Genomic DNA, 19,647 nt, shown 5'->3' on the forward strand with positions numbered 1-19,647 from the left:
GTGAGCTAGACCTGACTTAATCTCTATGTTAAAAGAGATAAGAGCTTCTGCAGTTTTACACTTATATTTTTCATTTGGCAGTACCTTAACCTGCTAAATTGTAATTGATAGTAGTGGTGATTCGAAGAGGAGCTGTAAGAAACACCCTACAAGGAGGTACCTAGGAGAAATTCTGATTTCTTTTGAATATCTAAAATCAGACTCAGTAATTGCTGTTTGGTTTTGCTTTGGGTTGTTTTGATTTTTTGTTGTTGGTTTTTTTGTTTTGTTTTTGTTTGTTTTTTTTGTTTGGGTTTTTTTTTAATGGAACTTTAGTTTTCCATATAATTCAGTCCAGGTATCTTAAGGCTTTTGGGGGAGGGGTGATTACCACCTGTAGATAGGTAACTTTATCTCCTCTTGCTTACCTCCCCTTTTGCTCCACAGGACCAACCATCCTTTTCTCTTAAAAATTAAGCACTTTGACAATTTAATCAAGCTAAGCTCAAAAAAATTGTTCCTGGCCTGAGCTTGGGTTGGAATTTGCTGCTTCTGTTTCAGAGCTGAAGACAGAATTGAAGAGCTTGTCTGTTTGTTCCAGCTATGTCTTGTAAGATATTCTCTCTCCCTATAAACCTTGCCTTATATTAACTGAAAGTGCTACTATGGCAAGTTTTATTCAAGGTTGTCTTGTCAGTGGATTTGGGAAAGGAAAGCTTGAAGATGTTCCTTTGCATGTTGTTTTATACATTAATTAACACTGATATATTTGGTCAAAATGATTTGAATTTATAGTAACTATTAATGGTACTTTGAGATATTTGTTAATTTGAAACCTCCCTCATAAGATAAACATGGTAAAATGTGGCAAGGTGTTCCTTTTCTATTCAGTGTAAGAAGAGCTTTATGAAATTCTGTCGTATTGATGTGGAGAAATTCTGTGTAGTTGTTTGGTTTTTGACAGTAAAGGCAAAGAAAAGAGGAGTAGTGCTTGCAAGCCAGTGCTTGAGAAACAGTAGCTTTTGTTTTTGGAAAGCTAAAGCAATTTTTCTTAAGTACCAAAAAGACTTCTTTATGGAATGCTTCTTTCTGGCTGATGTTGGCCCCCCTAACCTTAAACTTCCTATTTTTGAAGGATGATGTTTTTATCCTGTGTGTATGTTTGGGCATAGTGTTAACTGGAAAATGCAGAAATCCCTTGAGGAACAGCACAACATGTGCTATAGTGGGCTTTGGAGCTGGAGCTATTGAGCAGTTAAATTTCTTGGTTTGCTTTGGACTGGTAATGCAGGCCCATCTGTGCTGTACAGAGTTTGTGGGTCATGTAAACCAGTTTCACAAACACTTAGCAACTTTACTGTACTGATTTTTACTTCGATGCCCTAGTGCTTATGTAAGGCTCCATGAATATTAACTCCAAAAAATAGTTTTTATATGGAACAGTCACAAGAAGTAGAACAGACTTGGTTACTCAAACAGAAAAACTACATAGTTTCTAGAACAACACTGTGGGTGTTAAGTGCAGTCTTCTGTAAGAATTTGATAATTATACCATAAAATTTGTGGGAAATGAGTATTGACAGTATTGTGAAATGTGAACTTAACTATGTTTATGTAAGTTCTTCTGGAGGGGATGTTGGTGGAGGCAGGGCAGTAAGACATTTAGCTGCTTGATGCCTGGACCATAAGATGAGTCATGACTAAAATACACTCTGAATTCCAAGGATACTAAAATTTAAGTATTTCCTTGAAAACAGAACTAGAATTGTCTTTACAAGACAGCTGCCCTGAGCTAAAGTAAATTTGTGTTACTACAACAAAACTCTGTCATACATACGTATTTTGCAGAGATTTGTATGACCAGTGAAGTGCTTGTTTAATGTTTGGTTGGATATTTGGTTGGTTTTGGTGGTGGTGGTGTTGTTTTCTTCTGTTAAAGGCCAGTTAGAAGTAAAGGTGGGACTGGAGGGGAGAGGGAGGGGGCAGTGTTGTTTAGGATTACATCAAAGCATTTGCTCATTTGATTTGTTTATATCTGTTCTAGGCAAACAGCTTTTTTTGCTGTTGGTACTAGTGTAGTCCAGTAAAGCTTTGGAGAGGAGATCTGGGTGGATTGGAGAGGAGAGATGGGTTTTGGTATCTTTCCAAAAGTTTTAAAAATACTTCTAACATGCTTTGTCTTACTGGTGATTATTTCATAATTTCCTTATTTTTTGCCTGACCCAGTCTGCATTTTAGAATACAGAAACTTGGGGCTGCCTTTGCAGTATGGTTCACTGGGTATACTCCCATTATTTTGTTGGTGACAGTTCTCAGCTCTTCTGAAAGTTGACCACTGTTCTCTGCTGCAATTGCAGAGACTGACTGTGAAGGCTTCCACAAACCCTTGTCTCTGAAGATAGGGTAGAAGGAAAATACTGTGCTCATGTCAGAAGTTCATAATCATTTATATGTGAACCTATTGCACATTTGTGATTTGAAGCAAAGTCTCCTGGGGTACTGGAGAGGTGATGGATGTTTATGAGAGCCTTCTGTTAAATCTGTGAAGTACCCTGACTGAATGGGGTTGCTAAGTTTTGAGACAATGTCATGGGAGAATTGTTAGGTACTGACAGGTAACTTCTGGAAGACTCTACCTTGTGTCGAATGTGTATTTTTATATTAGAATCACAGAATCATAGAATAGTTAGGGTTGGAAAGGACCTCAAGATCATCTAGTTCCAACTCCCCTGCCATAGGCAGGGACACCTCACACTAAACCATCCCACCCAAGGCTTCATCCAACCTGGCCTTGAACACTGCCAGGGATGGAGCACTCACAACCTCCCTGGGTAACCGATTCCAGTGCCTCACCACTCTAACAGGAAAGAATTTCCTCCTTATATCCAATCTAAACTTCCCCTGTTTAAGTTTTAACCCGTTACCCCTTGTCCTGTCACTACAGTCCCTGACAAAGAGTCCCTCCCCAGCATCCCTATAGGCCCCCTTCAGATACTGGAAGGCTGCTATGAGGTCTCCAGGCAGCCTTCTCTTCTCCAGGCTGAGCAGCCCCAACTTCCTCAGCCTGTCTTCGTACGGGAGGTGCTCCAGTCCCCCGATCATCCTCGTGGCCCTCCTCTGGACTTGTTCCAACAGTTCCATGTCCTTTTTATGTTGAGGACACCAGAACTGCACACAATACTCCAGGTGAGGTCTCACAAGAGCAGAGTAGAGGGGCAGGATCACCTCTTTTGACCTGCTGGTCACGCTTCTTTTCATGCAGCCCAGCATATGGTTGGCTTTCTGGGCTGCGAGCGCACACTGAAGCCGGCTCATGTTCATTTTCTCATCGACCAGCACCCCCAAGTCCTTCTCTGCAGGGCCGCTCTGAATCTCTTCTTTGCCCAGCCTGTAGCTGTGCCTGGGATTGCTCCGACCCAGGTGTAGGACCTTGCACTTGTTATGGTTGAACTTCATAAGGTTGGCATCAGCCCACCTCACAGGCATGTCAAGGTCCCTCAGGATGGCATTACTCTTTATTGCCACTTTTATTTTTTCTTGTCACAAATATAAGTACTTGTCTTTAGATTAGGAAAACTTTTGTTTTCAGTGCTTTCTGATGCAGCAACCCAGATAGCTAGGAGTAAGATATAATATGACACATAATGAATGCTTATAAGCAAAACCTCAGTACTAATGTAGCGGGGCATTCAGGGAAGGTATGGCATGGCAAATGAGTACTGGGAAACCAGGGATTTACTGGGTGAGGAAATTGAACAGCGGAAAGGAATTGAAATTGCCAAAGGAACCTTGATGTATCTCAGACTGGGTTCCTAGAAATAAGAATAAAGCAACTGAAAGAGAGGTTTGCAAAGAAAATATTTCCTGGAGGAGAAGGGGTTAGAAGAAATGAATTAGATTTGATGTGACACCGGGGGTATGATACTTTAGAGTAGGGACTATTAATAAACCCCAAATAGAATCTTGAGTCCTCTGCAAATAGCCAATACTTGGAAAAACCCATTAGCAGAATGGATTCTCAGTGTAGCCCCGGGCCTCTGTCAGAGGCTCTGCCATTGCTGTCAGACTGAGGTGACACAAGATTTCTTAGTGGCCCTTGCTGTCTGGTCCTGTGGATGAACCGGGAAGAGATGGTCTAGTTCAAGAAAATAAGATTTACTTTGTTTATAGTTTATAATGTCCAAAATGTTAAATGTTGTTTGTGGTGGTAAGCAATCTAATGGCAAGCGATGTTTTGGGATCTGGTGGTACCTTTGTATATGGATGTGTGTATGTATGTAATTTCTATAGTGTTTTGAAGAGATTTCTGGAACATGGGGTATGCTTGCTTTTAAACTTGTGGGTTGTCCTCATATCACTTTGTCAGACTGCAACAGGAATTAATTTTGGTCTTTATGATCACAGAAATAAGGCTGAGATGTTGGAAAGGTATTGGTTGTCTAATAGGAAAGGAGAACATAGGCTTACTTGAAATTCAAGTGTGCTGCAGCTTCAACGGGTATAGCTATTACCACTTTGACTTTAAAGAATATGCACTAGTTTGTGAAAAAACTCAGGATGTTTGTGAGGATTATTTGGCCCAGTTATCATCCTTCCATTTTTATGTACATATTTGAAAACCATACTGCCAAGCATTAGAGTGAGCAAATAGAAGAGGTTGTGGTAAGAGTTAATTTAAGATTTTGAATTTCAGTGCTTAAAATACTGTCCTTACAGCATGTCTTCTCATTTTGATATGATAAAATTAGCAGTTATTGCACTTAAAGCAAGATCATTAAATACAGGACCACTGTGTGCATTTTATGCCTTCATATGTAAGACCATTTCAGTAGTGCTTAAACTGTGAAATGAGGGATTTTATGACGAGTGTGTGAAATTTGACAGACCAGCTTTTCACCTGTTTTTACTTCACACTGAAAGCATCAACTTCCTTTGAGTGTTTTAGTAGTATTCCACATTCATACTCTCAGGTGACTGAACAACCTAAAGTCATTCTAAGATTTATGTACATTTTTGTTTTGAATGATTGGCTAGTCAGTGTAAAAAGGTTCTTGTTTTGAGACAAGTTCATCTAATGGCATCATATTGTTTTTCTGCTCAAGTCCTCATGTGGCTGTCTGCTTGTAACCTGGAGCATGGCTTGTGGTTTGATCATCCTCTGATGATGCTGTTAGTGGGGATTGCCAGCAATCAGTGGAGAACTGTACAGTGTGGTGGTAACTTTATCAGTTGTAGCTGTGTTGGTTATTTACTGACAGCTTATCCCAATAGTTCATGAAACTTTGACTAGAATGGTTTGCCCCATTTTCTTGAAAAGTTATTTGTTTAAATGGTGTCCCATGATTATTCAATGATTTTTATTTTTGGTAGGTAGTCTTAGGGGATAGATCTTGGAAGAATATCTTGTGGTTCTAATAGAATAAGCTGTTCCCTGTTAGAACATAGGGAAAATTTTATATTATTCCTTGACTGCTGAAGTCCAGCTCTTTTTCTTTAAATTACTATCTAGGCTCCTGATAACACTTTAAATAAAACCAGTTGTTCTTTAAATTTGAATTTCTGTCCATTGACAGTTGTGAATCTTTGGCAAGCCAAACTTTTTCTCATTACAGCCCTGTATTATTTCATTTAAGTGATAGCTGTGGTGTGCAGCTCAGTGACTGGGGAGGCCTTTAAGAAAGGGTGGTACAGATGCTCACACAAAGCCAGTATTTCAGCTGTACAGATGACTGCCAAGCACCACTCGAAAGAGCCATTCTGTTTAAGAGAGAAAATGTGGGAGGTTTGAAATATTTGAATGGGATTTGGCCATATGATTGGAAACTGCAGGTTCAAAGGCAATCAGCCAGTTCCGGGGCACTGACACGGGACTCCCTGGGAAAGATGGAGAGACTTGCTATTTTCAAACTGAGCTAAAGGGATGGAAAACTGGGGGATGGATAAAGCCACCTTACAGTATGGGGAGGAAAAAAAAAAGTAATTCTGTGGGCTAAAGCCAGGTGAGATGTACAACAGCACTGTTTAATCTCTCCTTTAGAAATACCTGGTTTTGTATTAGTGTATGAGCTGGGTGACAGTTGGCTGTGTGCTTGAAGCACTACTGCTTTGGGGTCTTTTTAAGAGGAGAGTGGTAGTGCTTGTGACAGTATGGAATCTGGGAAAAACATTTTCTATAAGTAAGGGCATTTTTGCCTTGAGGTGTAAACAAGTCTTTAATCTGGAATGCTGTTTTAAGAATCCTGAGGGGAGAGTATCAATTACAATTTCAAAGGATCATTTAGATTCACAAGAATCAACTTTAACCTTTGATTTACCTAGTATGTGTGTTCAGCTGATCTCTCCAGTTTTCCTCTTAATTTTGTTTGCAAATTGATGTTGTTTTTCTTACAAATAGAAGAAATTGCTTAAGAGTGTTGCTTTCTTTGAAATTCTGTATTTTTGTAAAATCATAGAATAGTTTGGGTTGGAAGGGACCTTGAGATCATCCAGTTCCAACCGCCTGCCACAGGTGGGAACACCTCCCACTAGAACAGGTTGCTCAAAGCCCCTTTCAACCTGGCCTTGAACGCTGCCAGGGATGGGGCAGCCACAGCTTCTCTGGGCAACCTGTGCCAGTGCCTCACCATCCTCATGGTGAAGAGCTTGTTCCTTGTTTCTAATTCAAATCTACCCTCTTTCAGCTTAAAGCCATTCCCCTTTGACCTATCTCTACATGCCATTGTAAAAAGCCTCTCCAAATTTCTTGTAGGCCTTGTTTAGGAACTGAAAAGCTGCTCTAAGGCCTCTCTGGAGCCTTCTCTTTTCCAGGCTGAAGAACCCCAGGTCTCTCAGCCTGTTTTCATAAAAGAGGTGCTCCAGGCCTCGGGTCATCTTTGTGGCCCTCCTCTTGACTTGTTCAAGCAGGTCCACATCCTTCTTATGTTGTGGGCCCCAGAGGTGGATGCAGTACTGCAGGTGAGGCCTCAATGAGAGTGGACTAAGGGGAAGAATCACCTCCCTTAACCACATTCCATTTGATAGAGCCCAGGACATGGGTGGCTTTCTGGGCTGCGAGCACATGCTGCTGAGTCATGTTGAGCTTCTTGTCAACCAACACCTCCAAGTCCTTCTCCTCAGGGCTGCTGTCAATCCGTGCTCCATCTAGTCTCTATCCATGCTTGGGACTGCCCCAACCCAGGTGCAGGACCTTGTGCTTGGCCTTGAACTGTATGAGGTTTGTGTTGGCCCCCCTCTGAAGCCTCTCAAGGTCCTTCTGGATGGCATCCCTTCTTTCCAGCGTGCTGACCGCATCTCTCAGCTTGGTGTTATCAGCAGACTTGCTAAAGGCACCTCAGTCTCACTGTCCATGGCACCAAGAAGGATGTTAAATAGCACTGATCCCAATACTGGTGCCTGAGGAACACCACTTGTCACTGTCTTCCACTTGGGTATCGATCCAGATTCCTCATAAAAAATGTATCTCCTTTATGATTTTTAAACAAATGGGTAATTTCAGTTGATTAGTGAGTTAATTCACTAGTTGAAAAAAAATAGTACAGAATACCACTAGGAAGATGTCAGTTGAAAACGCGAACTGTTTTTAATGCTTTGCTACAAACAAGAAAAGGCAATGCCAGTGTATTTATACAATTTAGGCCTCGGTAGATCTTTTTCCTCTTTCAAATCTTATAGTTTACTCATTTCCAAATACGATTAATCAGATTCTGTTGTCCTTGTTGAGCTCTTAGCCAAAAGACAGAATATTCCTGGAAGAAAACTGTGCATTTGAGAGTGACTTGGGTCATGTAAATACCCACCGCTTTCTTTGAAAGTATTGGCAGTCCTGCAATATCAGGCGTTAAAGGCAAAAGACAAAATGGAGGAGTATTTTTGTTACTGTGGTAACCGTGAACTGGATTATTTTAGTTTCACAAAGGAGTTTCATAAGTTGAAGCAGCTTGAGCAGATGAAAACCAGCAGAATTTATTTGAATTTCATAGCTGTATTTTACTGTTGCTGAAAAAAGAAACATAGCTTTTCTGGAATACATTGGTATTTCAAATCTTTTTGTGCTTCAACTTTGTGGAGATTTATGTAGATTTCTATCTTATATGAAAATTAAGGTGAAATGGAAGGAAGATAAAAATAACTGAACCTTTCTAAAATTCCTGAACTAAATCAGTGATCAAGTTGTCTAAAAAATCACTGTGGCAAGGAGTAAAATTAACAGCAGATCGAAAGCGAGTTCCAGAAAAATATGATCCAAATTTGTCATCAAAGCCTTTCAGCTATGTACTTGCTCTCTTGCTGTCATTTCTATGCTTGCGGTTAGTTGGTTGTGTTGGGAGAGGAGTTGCATGGTTCTAAACCTACTGTGTGGTTTTTGGAAGCCTTCTTTCTTACTTACAAAGTGTGAGTATGTCCAGCACAAGTCTTGCTAGACATCTGCTCTACGGGTTCTTACAGGCCTTTTCCAGGAAGTTTCCCATTTCTCTCAGTAGTGTGGTTAGTGTAAAGGAGATGCTAATTCCTCTAGATATTAAACCTTGCTCTGAGTGAGAGTGGAGAGTGTTTACAATGCTGACAGGTATTTTTTTCAGTCATAATGCTAGCAGTCTCCTAACTGCTGCCAGCTGTTAAGTTGCATTAATGGTAGAAACAGAAGAATATTTGGGAGCAAGTAGTAAAGCAAATAAAATATAATATTGGAAGTTTGAGAAGAACCGAAAAATGTGTATGGTAATAATTTCAAAGGGGACGGATGAAAACCTGCTTCAGGTTGTGCTGTTGGTTGTCATCCAACCTGAAGCAAGTCATTGGATTGCTTGTCTAAATGGGAGGCTTAAAATCGAAGACAGCTGTTGATCTACACTGGGGAAATGTGTGCTAACCAAACAACATTAGAATACTTTCTAGTTGTATTGTTTATTTGTTTTCACTTCTAGAGTGGCGAGTCCAGGATGATCTTTCATTTTCATTATACTACATGGCCAGACTTTGGAGTTCCTGAATCCCCAGCTTCATTCCTGAACTTCCTGTTTAAAGTCAGAGAGTCTGGCTCACTAAGTCCGGAACATGGACCTGCAGTAATTCACTGCAGTGCAGGCATAGGACGTTCCGGCACATTTTCGTTAGTAGACACTTTTCTTGTTCTGGTAAGTATTTGGTCACTTTCTCTGTCGCCCTTTCCTTCTCCCCTGCGTCCCTCCCCAGTATGGGCTTTTTGGTCAGGAGGCTTTGATTGGTGCTAGGGAGAAGTACGGCACAGGGTTAGGTGAAATTCTTCTAAATTATAAGATACTTGTCTTCTGGTTTGGTTAGGGCCTCTCAACTTTCTGAAATTTAAAACTTGATATTAGGGTACTGATTTATTTGATTAATACATGATCATTGATTTGTTCATAATAAGCTTTCAGTAGATGGTTTGCCTATAAAAACAATCATTTGACATGATGAAACCAAGAAATAATTTCAGATGTTTAATTTTATACATAACTAATAGAAACATAATACGATGACTTTAATTTTTAGATTTATTATTACTTTTTGCAAGTGTTTATTTTTATATTCCGTCTCTGTTCAATGGTAATGACATTGTCAATGTAACTTTCTTTACAGATGGAAAAAAAAGACTCACCTTCTGTAGATATTAAGAAGGTTTTACTGGATATGAGGAAATATCGAATGGGACTTATTCAAACTCCTGATCAACTAAGATTTTCATATATGGCTGTAATAGAAGGAGGAAAACTTATAAAGGGGGATTCAACTATACAGGTAAATGTTTAGCTCTGTATATTTAAGCATAAACGGATTAAGTGCTAACTAGTTAAATTGCTAACAGTATTTAAAAATGTAACTTCATGGGATTTAGATAATTAGCCTTTTTCAGTAGATGACTAGCAGGTGTTAGAGGGTCTTTGATCAGTGCCTTTTACTAGCTAAACTTTTGATCCTATGTAGTTGTCCCCTCTTAGATAAAATACTGCTTCTGTACAAATGTCTTGTAAAAAGGTTAAATTGGTATCTTCAACATTGAAAAGCAGAAGTAATGCTCAGTATCACCTTGAAAAGATAACAAGGATATTTTTAGGATTTCTTCATCTTTGCAACATGTTTTCATACCAGTAAAGTTGCCTGGTAGTACAGTTGCTTTTTGCCTTTTTTTTTTTTTTTTTTTCTTCGTATCCTTTAAGATTTGTGTTACAGTAAGTAGAATCCAGCTCAATATCATGAGTTTGGAGCAATCAGATTACTAAATCCCACTATTTTATCGATGTGGCTTGTAGATTTAATAGTAGCTACAGCTGGTTTTGGCTGGGGCTGGGTGTGAAGACTGGGAGGAGAGGCTGTGAAACAGACTCAATTCTGCTTTTATGTGCTAGAGCTTCTTTATTTTGTTGGTTTCTCTGCTTCATTCATGATTTTAAGAAATCCCATTTCCTCTTTTCTGTGGTTCTGGCTGTTGTCAGAGTCTTTTTGACAAATGTTTCTTGACTTGCTACACAAAGAAATAATTTCACACAACCGCTAATGAACACCTAGGTAGTGTGCTGCTAGCCTGACACCCATGCTGTATGCCTAAAAGACTGCATGATTCCTCCTAACACTACCAGCAGTTTAGCCTCTTTATTTTCTGGAAGCTGTTTCTGGTGGTAGGAGGGTATTTTCTCTAACAATGTTTTTCTGCTTTGTTTTTTAAAAAGCCATGCTCCAAACTGAGCAGCTCTGGTTCTCGCACTTCCCCATTTAGATCACATGATTTCTTGTTTCTGGATACAAGGAGGCATTGTCAACTCAGAATACTGCTTGTCAGGTTCAAGTGTGTTACTTCTTCATACCAAGAAAATGCCTAAGGAGGCACACTTCTCATTTGTTCTTTGTTTTCTTTTTCTTGTTATGATTATTCAGATGATCTTTCTTAAACCAGTGTTTTCTGCAGTGCAGGCGGTTGCCTTGGTGCTCTTCTCTTTAGGCCTTAGGGTCATGTGCAGAAAAATAATTGGCAGTACTTAATAGGAGTATTTCTTCTTTCAAGGTCAGCTAGATCATTTTTCCCCCCTGTATGGACGGACAATTGTACTGTTCAGAGAGAGGTGCTTACTTCTCTCTGCTAGTGATGGGGAGAGCATGAACTCATTGAACGCTTCTCTGATAGACCATTACCCCAGTGTTCACCTCTGACATCTCTATGGATTTTGGAAGTCAGTGAATGTGTAGACAGACACAATGTATACTTGAGCCTTTACTTGCTTACATCTAATGAGTGGCTGCAGCTCATACCAGGGAGGGGCTGAGGAGTCTCTTCCCCTCACTACATACCTAGAGAAATATAGGAAGGGATCTTTGTTGGAGAAGATGCATCTTCAGCTAGCAATTTAGTCTTTTTGGTTTTTTTTCTTGACCTAGTAGTTCCTTTAATCTACTTCTGTGAATGTTGTGTTGGAGGGCATCTTGGGCAAAGAGGGCCTTTGGTGTTAGGGGGATGTTTGAAATATGCTCTTGTCTACAGAAACGGTGGAAGGAGCTCTCTAAGGAGGACCAAGAGCCAAGTTCTGAGCAGTCTCCTCCACACCCAACCAAAATAACCACAGAGAAGTACAATGGGAACAGCATAGGCCTGGATAACAAAAACCAAATGGAGAAAACAAATGACCTGTCCAATAAAGTTCAAGATATCACAGATGGAAACACTGAAAGGTAGGCAAGATGAAGAAACTATTTAGAAGACAGCAGATACTCTCTTAAAAGGCTGAATTATTGTATGTTGCTCTTATCATAAGAAAACTGTAAGATCTTTCTTCAGTAGAGGAAAAGGACAGGTGGTATTTGACTGTCTTAATTATTTTAAAAATACAGCTTCAGTTACTCCTTGTGATAAAGTCTTTTTGTTTAAAGGTCAAGAGAAAAAACCCAGATGTCTCTAATCAGAGCAGCTCAACCTCATGCTTGAAAGTATTTTCCTACAGACTGTCAGTGAACTCTCTTGTGCAGTGTGAATTGGGTCCTGAAAGTGCCCAAAATAATCTGACACTGATTTTTAAATACAATGCTAATATGTCAGAAACAAAAGCTTTATCACTTACCGCTTTATGTATGGTGACTGAAATTGTATTTTTGAAGCCGAATGTTACCTTCCACTCATGTTAAATCTACCACTGTGAGTACATCTCTGCAGTTTAGCTGTGTCATGTGAATTTGCCTTCCTGAGTGCTAATGCCTCAGCTGTGATCTGCTGTACTGGGAATTACCATCTTCATGGCTGTGCCTTGAGATGCAGTGTCACTCTGGTCTAGTAGCTAAATGTGGATCCGTAACCAGAGACCCAGAAACCAGACTGGGCTGTGCGGAGCTGTGCAGTTCACAAGAAGAGGCAGGAATCTGTGCCAGAGAGCTGTGCTCTGAGATGAGATGCAGCAGTTCAGTGAAAATAGATTGGAATTCTGAAATGCCAGATGGCTTACTGCACACCCTGATGAGTTTGTCTCTCCATGTCTTTGTTTTGAAAAAGAATGACAGCAGTTCTGTAGATGTTTACAGGAGCCCCTCACAAGCAGGAGGGGTTGCATGGGTGTGAGTGTGGTGGTGTGCTGGCTAGAACCTGGACAATCAAAGTGGATTTTCATGTTAAGAGTTATGCTTTCTTAGAGGTAGCAAGGATACTTTTGGAGACACAAATTACAAGGCAGCCCTAATAGTGTAGCAACACATGGCTGATTTGTAGCCTGTGTCCTTCATCAGAATTGGTTTACAGCCCAAGATGGGTACTACTAAATCTGCATGCAGGCATGAGTAGGTTAGAATCCATACCTCAGTGAGGCTGGTGTGAACTCTACATGGGGGCACACACTTAAATACTACAAATGTTTGCACATAACACTGACACTGCATATAAAAGCAGCCTCCACACAAAAGATCTCAGCTACTGAATGGGGACACTGATGGAGCTGAGAGACTAAGCGCAGGTAATTAAACTAATTCTGTTTTCTGTTGAACATGTAGGTCAAGCAACACTTACATCTTTACATATGTCATTTATTTCATGGGGCTTCACTGACATGAAACCATCCACATCAAGGTTTTTAAAATAGAATCAAGATTGCTTGATTTCGATTTTACATGCTGCTGCCATGTGCTGATGAAGGATTAACTGTTGGGAGTTAATCTCTGTTAACAGTTAATAAACTTGGGAGAAGGATTAAGTGTTGCAATGAGGTTTAATGTTTTCATAGCCTTTTTAACTCTTCTGCAATTTAAGATTTACCTTTTTCTTTTTCTTCTTTTCTAAGTACTATCCGAAAACGACTGCGGGACGATAGAAAAGCTAACACAGCACAGAAGCTGCAGCAGATGAAGCAGAAGCTAAATGAGACTGAAAGAAAAAGAAAAAGGTGGTTATATTGGCAACCTATTCTCACTAAGATTGGGTTTGGTACACTGATTTTAGTTGGCGCTTACTGGTGCTGGAAAATGTATTTTCAAGAACATTCCTTGTAAGTAAAGAGTAAGCCTGTCTGCTCCAGCATCTAATTCTGCTGCAGGTTACTGAGTAGGGGTATGACTTTAAGCAGTGAACTCCTTACACCTGGCATGGGTGCAGACACAATAGAGGAGTGATGTAAACTTGGTAATGTGTCAACATCTCAGGACTTCCCACTGCAGGTACTTAGCGAAACGAACTGCTGCCCCCAACACAGTTGATGTTTTTTGTTTATATGAGCAGGTACAAACTTGCTGCAACTGTTTATACACTTTTTAAAATGGTGTTCTATCAGATCTTAAGCAACCCGTGAATCGCAGAGGTTTGGCCACTGAAGGCTGACTGGATTTAAATTTATACACCTGACATAAGCAATAAACAGTGTTGTATCATTTACATTATTAATGCAAAGAAGTTATCCTAAATGTGTGTAATGTGTAATGTACTAGTGACATGAACATAAACATTTTATATTCTTATGAACTAGGATAAATATATTTTATAATTGCATATTTAACCTTTTTGTAGTTCACTGTACTTTTGACAGCTCAGTTTGTACAAATTTCTGACCAAAAAGAATTTGATTTTGAAACTAAATGTAGTTATAATTTGTGCATGAAAATAATAGTGCAACCATTCCCCGTATTTTGACTCTCCAGTTTATGATCTGAGCAGCTAGGGGTCTGATAAAGCACTTGCCAATTTCTACTCTGTTAACTTGCATTCCTTATTTATTTTTTTGTAGTTTTCATTATTTAAGTGAGACTTAGAAATCTGATTTTCTTTTTTTAAGGTTTTTGAGAACTTAGCCCCAACTGAAGAGCGTACTGTTAAGTTGATTAATGTATTCAGACTTCAACTGCTGTTTGAAGGCCAACGTTGTTAAAGTTCTGACATTCCATTAAATGTGAAACGTAATGTTTTGTGTGTCTATAGATTTTAATTGCTAGAAAAAGTAAAATGCATTCATCAGTATTAAGTGTAGAAAGCACATCAAAGGAAACTGTAGTTGGACTTGCAAAGGTGGTTTTCACAGCGAACCAGTGTTGGTAGTGTTCTTCTGTCCCCAATACAGGGCATTCAGCTATACAAGCCACTTCTGTAACTTCACGGAGTCTAGAACTGCTTTTGAGGTTCCCCAGCACTGCGGTAGGGGCATGATGTTGAAACACTTGATGATTAATGTTTTGGGACAGCTGTGGTACTGTCCTTTTAAAATTACTGAGCATTCCCTTCCTGTTAGTTGGTCAATAGCGCTTTCTGAATAGTAATTCAACACAAATCACTTTCTGTCCTTTAAATTCTCTTTGAATACAGAGATGGGATGTGGCTGCCGTTCAGGCTGTCGTTCAGGTTGGGACGTGATAGTTTCTAGCAGTGGACTGCAGTTTGAAACCTGGGGTTTACGTATTCAAGCATTGCCTCTTTGGGCGACTGCAGGGATGTTGCCTCTTCTCCCTCCATTTTCCTTGCTCGGTTGTCTTCTGTTGTGTATGCGGGCTTGGGGGTTCCCTCCCATGTTTCTTTTTTCTTTTTAACTTCTCCTTTTGTAAAGCACTTGGATTTACTGCTGAAAAATACTTCAGGAGCTAGATGATTACTTCTGCCCTTTATCCAAAGGAATTAACTTGAAAGCTTTCCAGTACGTTCAAGCTCAGTAGTAACATACCAGACACGGGGCGCAAATAGTCTGACATTCACTGCGTAAAGCTGAGTTTGCTCTTTAAAACTCTCATTTCACAATAGCTGATACGGGTTTTGGACTACACTGTTGTAGTAAACAACTGCCTAAGGGTCCAGCTAGGAAAAACAAGTGCAGTTTCACAGAGTTCTGAGTTTGGGAAACTGTGCGTCAGTAGGACAGGGCAGTCTGTCCTGTGGCATTACCGACTATGCAGCTCTAGAAGCAAACCAGCTTGCTGCCTGCGAATCTGAAAATGTGCAATTTTAAGACACTTCCTACCTTCTACAACCACAGTAACTCTTTAGGCAGCACGAGGCTTGGCAAAAGATTAATTTATTTAAGTTGAGAAGACAGGCTCTAGCTGACAGTAGGTGTAAACATGCGTGCCTTATAAAAGATATCTTGGTTACAGAAAACCACGTGGAATGTTATTAAATGCTTTTGTAGCAGAAATACCCCAGATGTTATTGTAAAAACTTACAACTATCTAAGGAAAAAGCACAGGCAAAACCTTGACTGAAATCACACTGTCATTTACGGCCTTTCTTTGCATGAGAAGGATTTCCTGAGCCGCCAGTATCTTACAGACCTCAAACTCCAGCTGTGCCCGATTCCATCTCCTGAACTCTGGCGATTGTGTTTTGCCGCTCCTGGGCAGGGGCCCCTCCTCTGTGGGTGGTGCAGGGCGCGAGCGGCCATCTTGTCTCACCTCACGCTCTCTGACCTTGATACAGCAGGACTTGCACGTTCAGCCCGTGGACCTGGTTCTGTGGCTGTAGGTATCCTGAGAGTCTGCACTGGGACTGGTTTAGGACCATGAACCAATCCAAGTCTTGGACAAAAGTGTTTTGTACAGTGAATTGTTCATGATAGTATGGGCACAGGACGTCATTCAGATCCCTTAGTGCATTCCAGGAGATATCCTGGATAGAATGATTTCTTTTTTTCTGGTCTGTCAGTAATCCTTAAAAAACAGAATCTGAGGGAGGCTTGTTCTCTTTCCTGCAGACTGAATCCTTGTGCTACTTTGTTATCCTATAGAATTTAGAATTCTCTAGAATTTAGAATGATGTTCTATAGAATTTAGTAGTTTTGCACAACTTGGACCCTAAATAGGAACCGATACAGGCCAAAATGGAGAGCTCTCGATCCCAGTGACCTCTGTTGTAGAGCTTGCTTAAAGGAAGAGTAAAAGGACATGCCTTCTGACCCCTCTCCTGCCTCCCCCCAACCCCTGTTTCTGGCAAGCTGCTGGCTGGTCCTGTGCTACTTCTAAGAAGCTGTTGCACAAAATTCAGTGCTCTTATGTTGGGTTTTCCCCTCTGTTCTGGAAATACATCAGTCAAAATAGTTGCTGCCTAGTGGGCTGCTGTGAACTCTGTTAAACTTGGGTACAAATAATGCACGTTTTAATTTAAAAAAACAAACAAAAACCCAGCAAACATTTAGACCTCTGCTGCAAGGGGGTTGCAAGTTTGGAATGAGTCCTTTAGGTTTTCTGCTTGTTCTTGGTGCAGGGGCAATCCACTCGGAGTGACGGTACAGCTGTGTTTACTCTTGAAACGTGTGAAGTAAAAGAATTGAATTTGGCATGAAATAGAAATTTAACATCAGTACAGATTTATTTTACAGAGCTAAGGTGGTGCAAGCAAAACTTAGCTGCTTCTGTTAAACCTTCAGTGAAATGGTTTATTGATGCCAGTTTCTGCCCCTCTGAAAAGGGAAAAGGCATAAATGCTTGTGCGTGTGTGTGTGATTGGATTCTGCGGGTGGTGAAAAAGCCTGTCTAGCTTGAAGTTTAACTGAATGTTGACCAAATTACTTAGTTTGCTCTTTGGCATTATAGTTACACCTGAGACACTTGAGGACTGTACAAGAAACTAGGTTAACAATGAGAAAAGTCTTCTGCCTGGCCAAGTGGCTAAAGTCAGAGGATGGAATTTGCGAAGTTGACGTAACGCACAGTAGTCCGTCTCAGCTTTTCTGTTTTCCAAAAACGTTTTAGGTCAGTCTTTCGTTTTTATGTACGAAAAATAAATGTGTTCAAAATCGCATCTCTGTCTGAGTCTTTATTTAAATTGAAGGGATAAATACTTGGAAGAACTTTTTTACTGAGTCTGAACTGATCAAGGAGAACTGCTTTATGAATCAGTGCAGTGCTTGCGGAACTTAGAAGTGTTTTACTTGTAGCAGCTTGGATGCCTGGTGCTGTAAGCACCAATAGCTTTTTCTGTGTTCCTCAGAATAGAGTCTTACCTTCCCGTAGCACAGCCCACCCGGAGTTAGTTAGAATGTCTGCCTCACTCTGAGAACCCTTTGCCTAGAAACACTTATTTCTGTGCTCCTGTGCCGGGATTGGCCTGCAGAGCCATGAAAGGCAACATCGGTGGTGTTGAGGTGCAGCTTCCCTGGTCTCACTAAGGCTTGAGGGGACTGCCGTGGTGCTTGTGGTTGAACACGAGGAAGGGGTTTTGCTGGGCTGAGACCTGTACTTCAAGCTCTCCAGCCAGTAAGTGCCTTGTGCTGTAATACGGAAACTGTCCTGGCGAGAGCGCTTGCTACAGCAGGCCATAGTCAGTAGTTGCTCCAGGAGATGTGCGAGAAGCTGTTTGGTGTTTGTAGCGAGTTGCAAACCCGCTCTCTGTGCTTATTTCTTTTTACCCCCGAACTGTGTACTGAATCGGTGACTTTCTTTTGCGTTGTGTCGCAGGCCGAGACTGACTGACACCTAAGCCTTCAAGACTTGTGAATATTCTGCAGCTATAAACTGCAAATTATTGACATGCAAAGCAAGACATGACCCCTCTTCGGGAACAAAAAGTGAGGTCTGTTAAGTACCAAGAAGACCTCAGTTATCTGTTTACAGCGTAAACGGCAGCGAGGGGACGAAGACCACCAGCAGCCTGCTACTTTGCAAAACAAAATAATTTGCCATCTTGTGTTTTTACAATGCCTGTATTAATGTAGAAATGATGTAAAAGAAATAAATTAGGAAATATTTTGGTTTGTACTGCCATTCTTACTGTATTTTTATACTTTTGGCAGCATTAAATATTTTTTTAAAAGGACAATATGCTGTTGTGTGCGCATTATGTTAGGGAGAAACTGTTAAGAACCTGTCGTGCAAAAAAAGGTATGTTTCACCTTAAGGTTTCCTTATATCCTGTCTTAACTGGAAAATGGCAACATGATTAGAATGTGCTTTATGCAAATATTTTGCTTAATGTTAAGTATTGTATTTTGAGCTTGGGAGAACTGTAGCACATTTCTGTTGTAATACAACACTAGGGATATTATTTTATTAACCTGGTTGTTTTGGTAATCCTTCTTATGCTTGCTTGATGAGAATTGCACAAAATGTTCAGAGTAACCATGTGAAGGGGAAGTGCTTTGTTGGTGATGCTTTAAGGGAGGAAAGAGGGGAAAGCTGACCTCTCTCCCTACCTGGGTCATAGTTAAATTAATGGGAGCCAAGGGCCAGATGCAAAGTGCAGGAAGTCAGCAGTGTTTTTGTTCAATGTGCCATCACAGTGTGTTGTATGTATGATACTTCACGTTTCCCATCTCCCCTCGGCATTCTCCCCAGCGCACTCTCAACAGTGGCATTGGCAAGGGGTAAGCAGGGAGTGCTGCCTACAGGAGTTCCTCTGGTAGACTCAACAGGGTTTCCACCCCTGTGCCTTCTGTAGCAGAGCTGATGGAAATTCTGCACTTGCTGCACTGTCAGTTTCAGATAAACCTTAATTCACTGAAAAACTGTTTAATAAGACTGGCTAAACTGGTATGTGGTGGGGTTTAGATATAATTTGTACTTTGCATATTTTGGTACAAATCATACAGTTACTGGAAGTAAAGCAGGGAAGAGGCCTGAAATCTAGGCCAACTACGGCTGCTTTTGCTAAAATAAGCAGCAACCTGAAATCTTAAAAGCAACTGTATTCAGAGTTGTGTTTAACATGATGGTGAAGCTGAATCAGGGGAGTACTTAATGCCATTACTTGAGCTAACTACATGCTTGAAATAATCCAAATCACCAGAGTCTGGTTTGTCTAAAAATTTTACTTGATTTATGTGACTAGTATTGTTCTTAGCCTATGTTGGTGGAGAAAACAACATCACAACTTGATTCAGCTTTCATTTTCAAGGTGGTACAGCTTGACCAGGAGCATTGATAAGGGATCAAGGTCTATGCAGTCCTCTGCAGTAAACCCTGTGATTGTGGTGGTTAAACCTGCCAGTCCAACAAACAAAGGTAACACTGTCGTATGTGCAAACTCCTAGGTGGAGGACACAGTAGTTTAACTCATCCTTGTTCTGGGGATCTGTGTGCTCCAGAGGGAAAGACAGCAGCATGACAGTGTTAACACAGAAATTGGATGAACAGAGAGGAGAAGGCTGATGCAATTCTGAGCATGGAATTTGTAAGAACTTCAGAGAGAGTGGAGAAATTTACAAGAGCTCAAAGTAATGAACTGTAAAAACTTTAGGGTTTTAACTGCTTACTAGTATTACATTTCATGCCTCA

The 19,647-nt window shown here is 40.5% G+C and overlaps 1 protein-coding gene across 4 annotated transcripts in view; it reads left to right on the top strand.

The window, feature by feature from the left end:
- The window catches only part of PTPN2 (protein tyrosine phosphatase non-receptor type 2), a 30,744-nt gene extending 12,551 nt beyond the window's left edge, over positions 1–18,193 (top strand). For 2 of the 4 annotated variants that reach the window (XM_065667946.1, XM_065667949.1), the window contains 4 exons: positions 8,904–9,113; positions 9,577–9,735; positions 11,471–11,658; positions 13,248–17,176. In XM_065667946.1, the coding sequence (XP_065524018.1) occupies positions 8,904–9,113; positions 9,577–9,735; positions 11,471–11,658; positions 13,248–13,455 (765 nt within the window). In that variant the 3' untranslated portion in view covers positions 13,456–17,176. Of the gene's footprint in view, positions 1–8,903; positions 9,114–9,576; positions 9,736–11,470; positions 11,659–13,247; positions 17,177–17,832 lie in introns of those variants that run through there. The other 2 variants (XM_065667948.1, XM_065667947.1) reach the window with 2 other exon arrangements.
- Positions 18,194–19,647: the final 1,454 nt, after the last annotated feature.

This window comes from Lathamus discolor, chromosome 2 (genome assembly GCF_037157495.1).
Source record: "Lathamus discolor isolate bLatDis1 chromosome 2, bLatDis1.hap1, whole genome shotgun sequence".
NCBI classification, from domain to species: domain Eukaryota; kingdom Metazoa; phylum Chordata; class Aves; order Psittaciformes; family Psittacidae; genus Lathamus; species Lathamus discolor.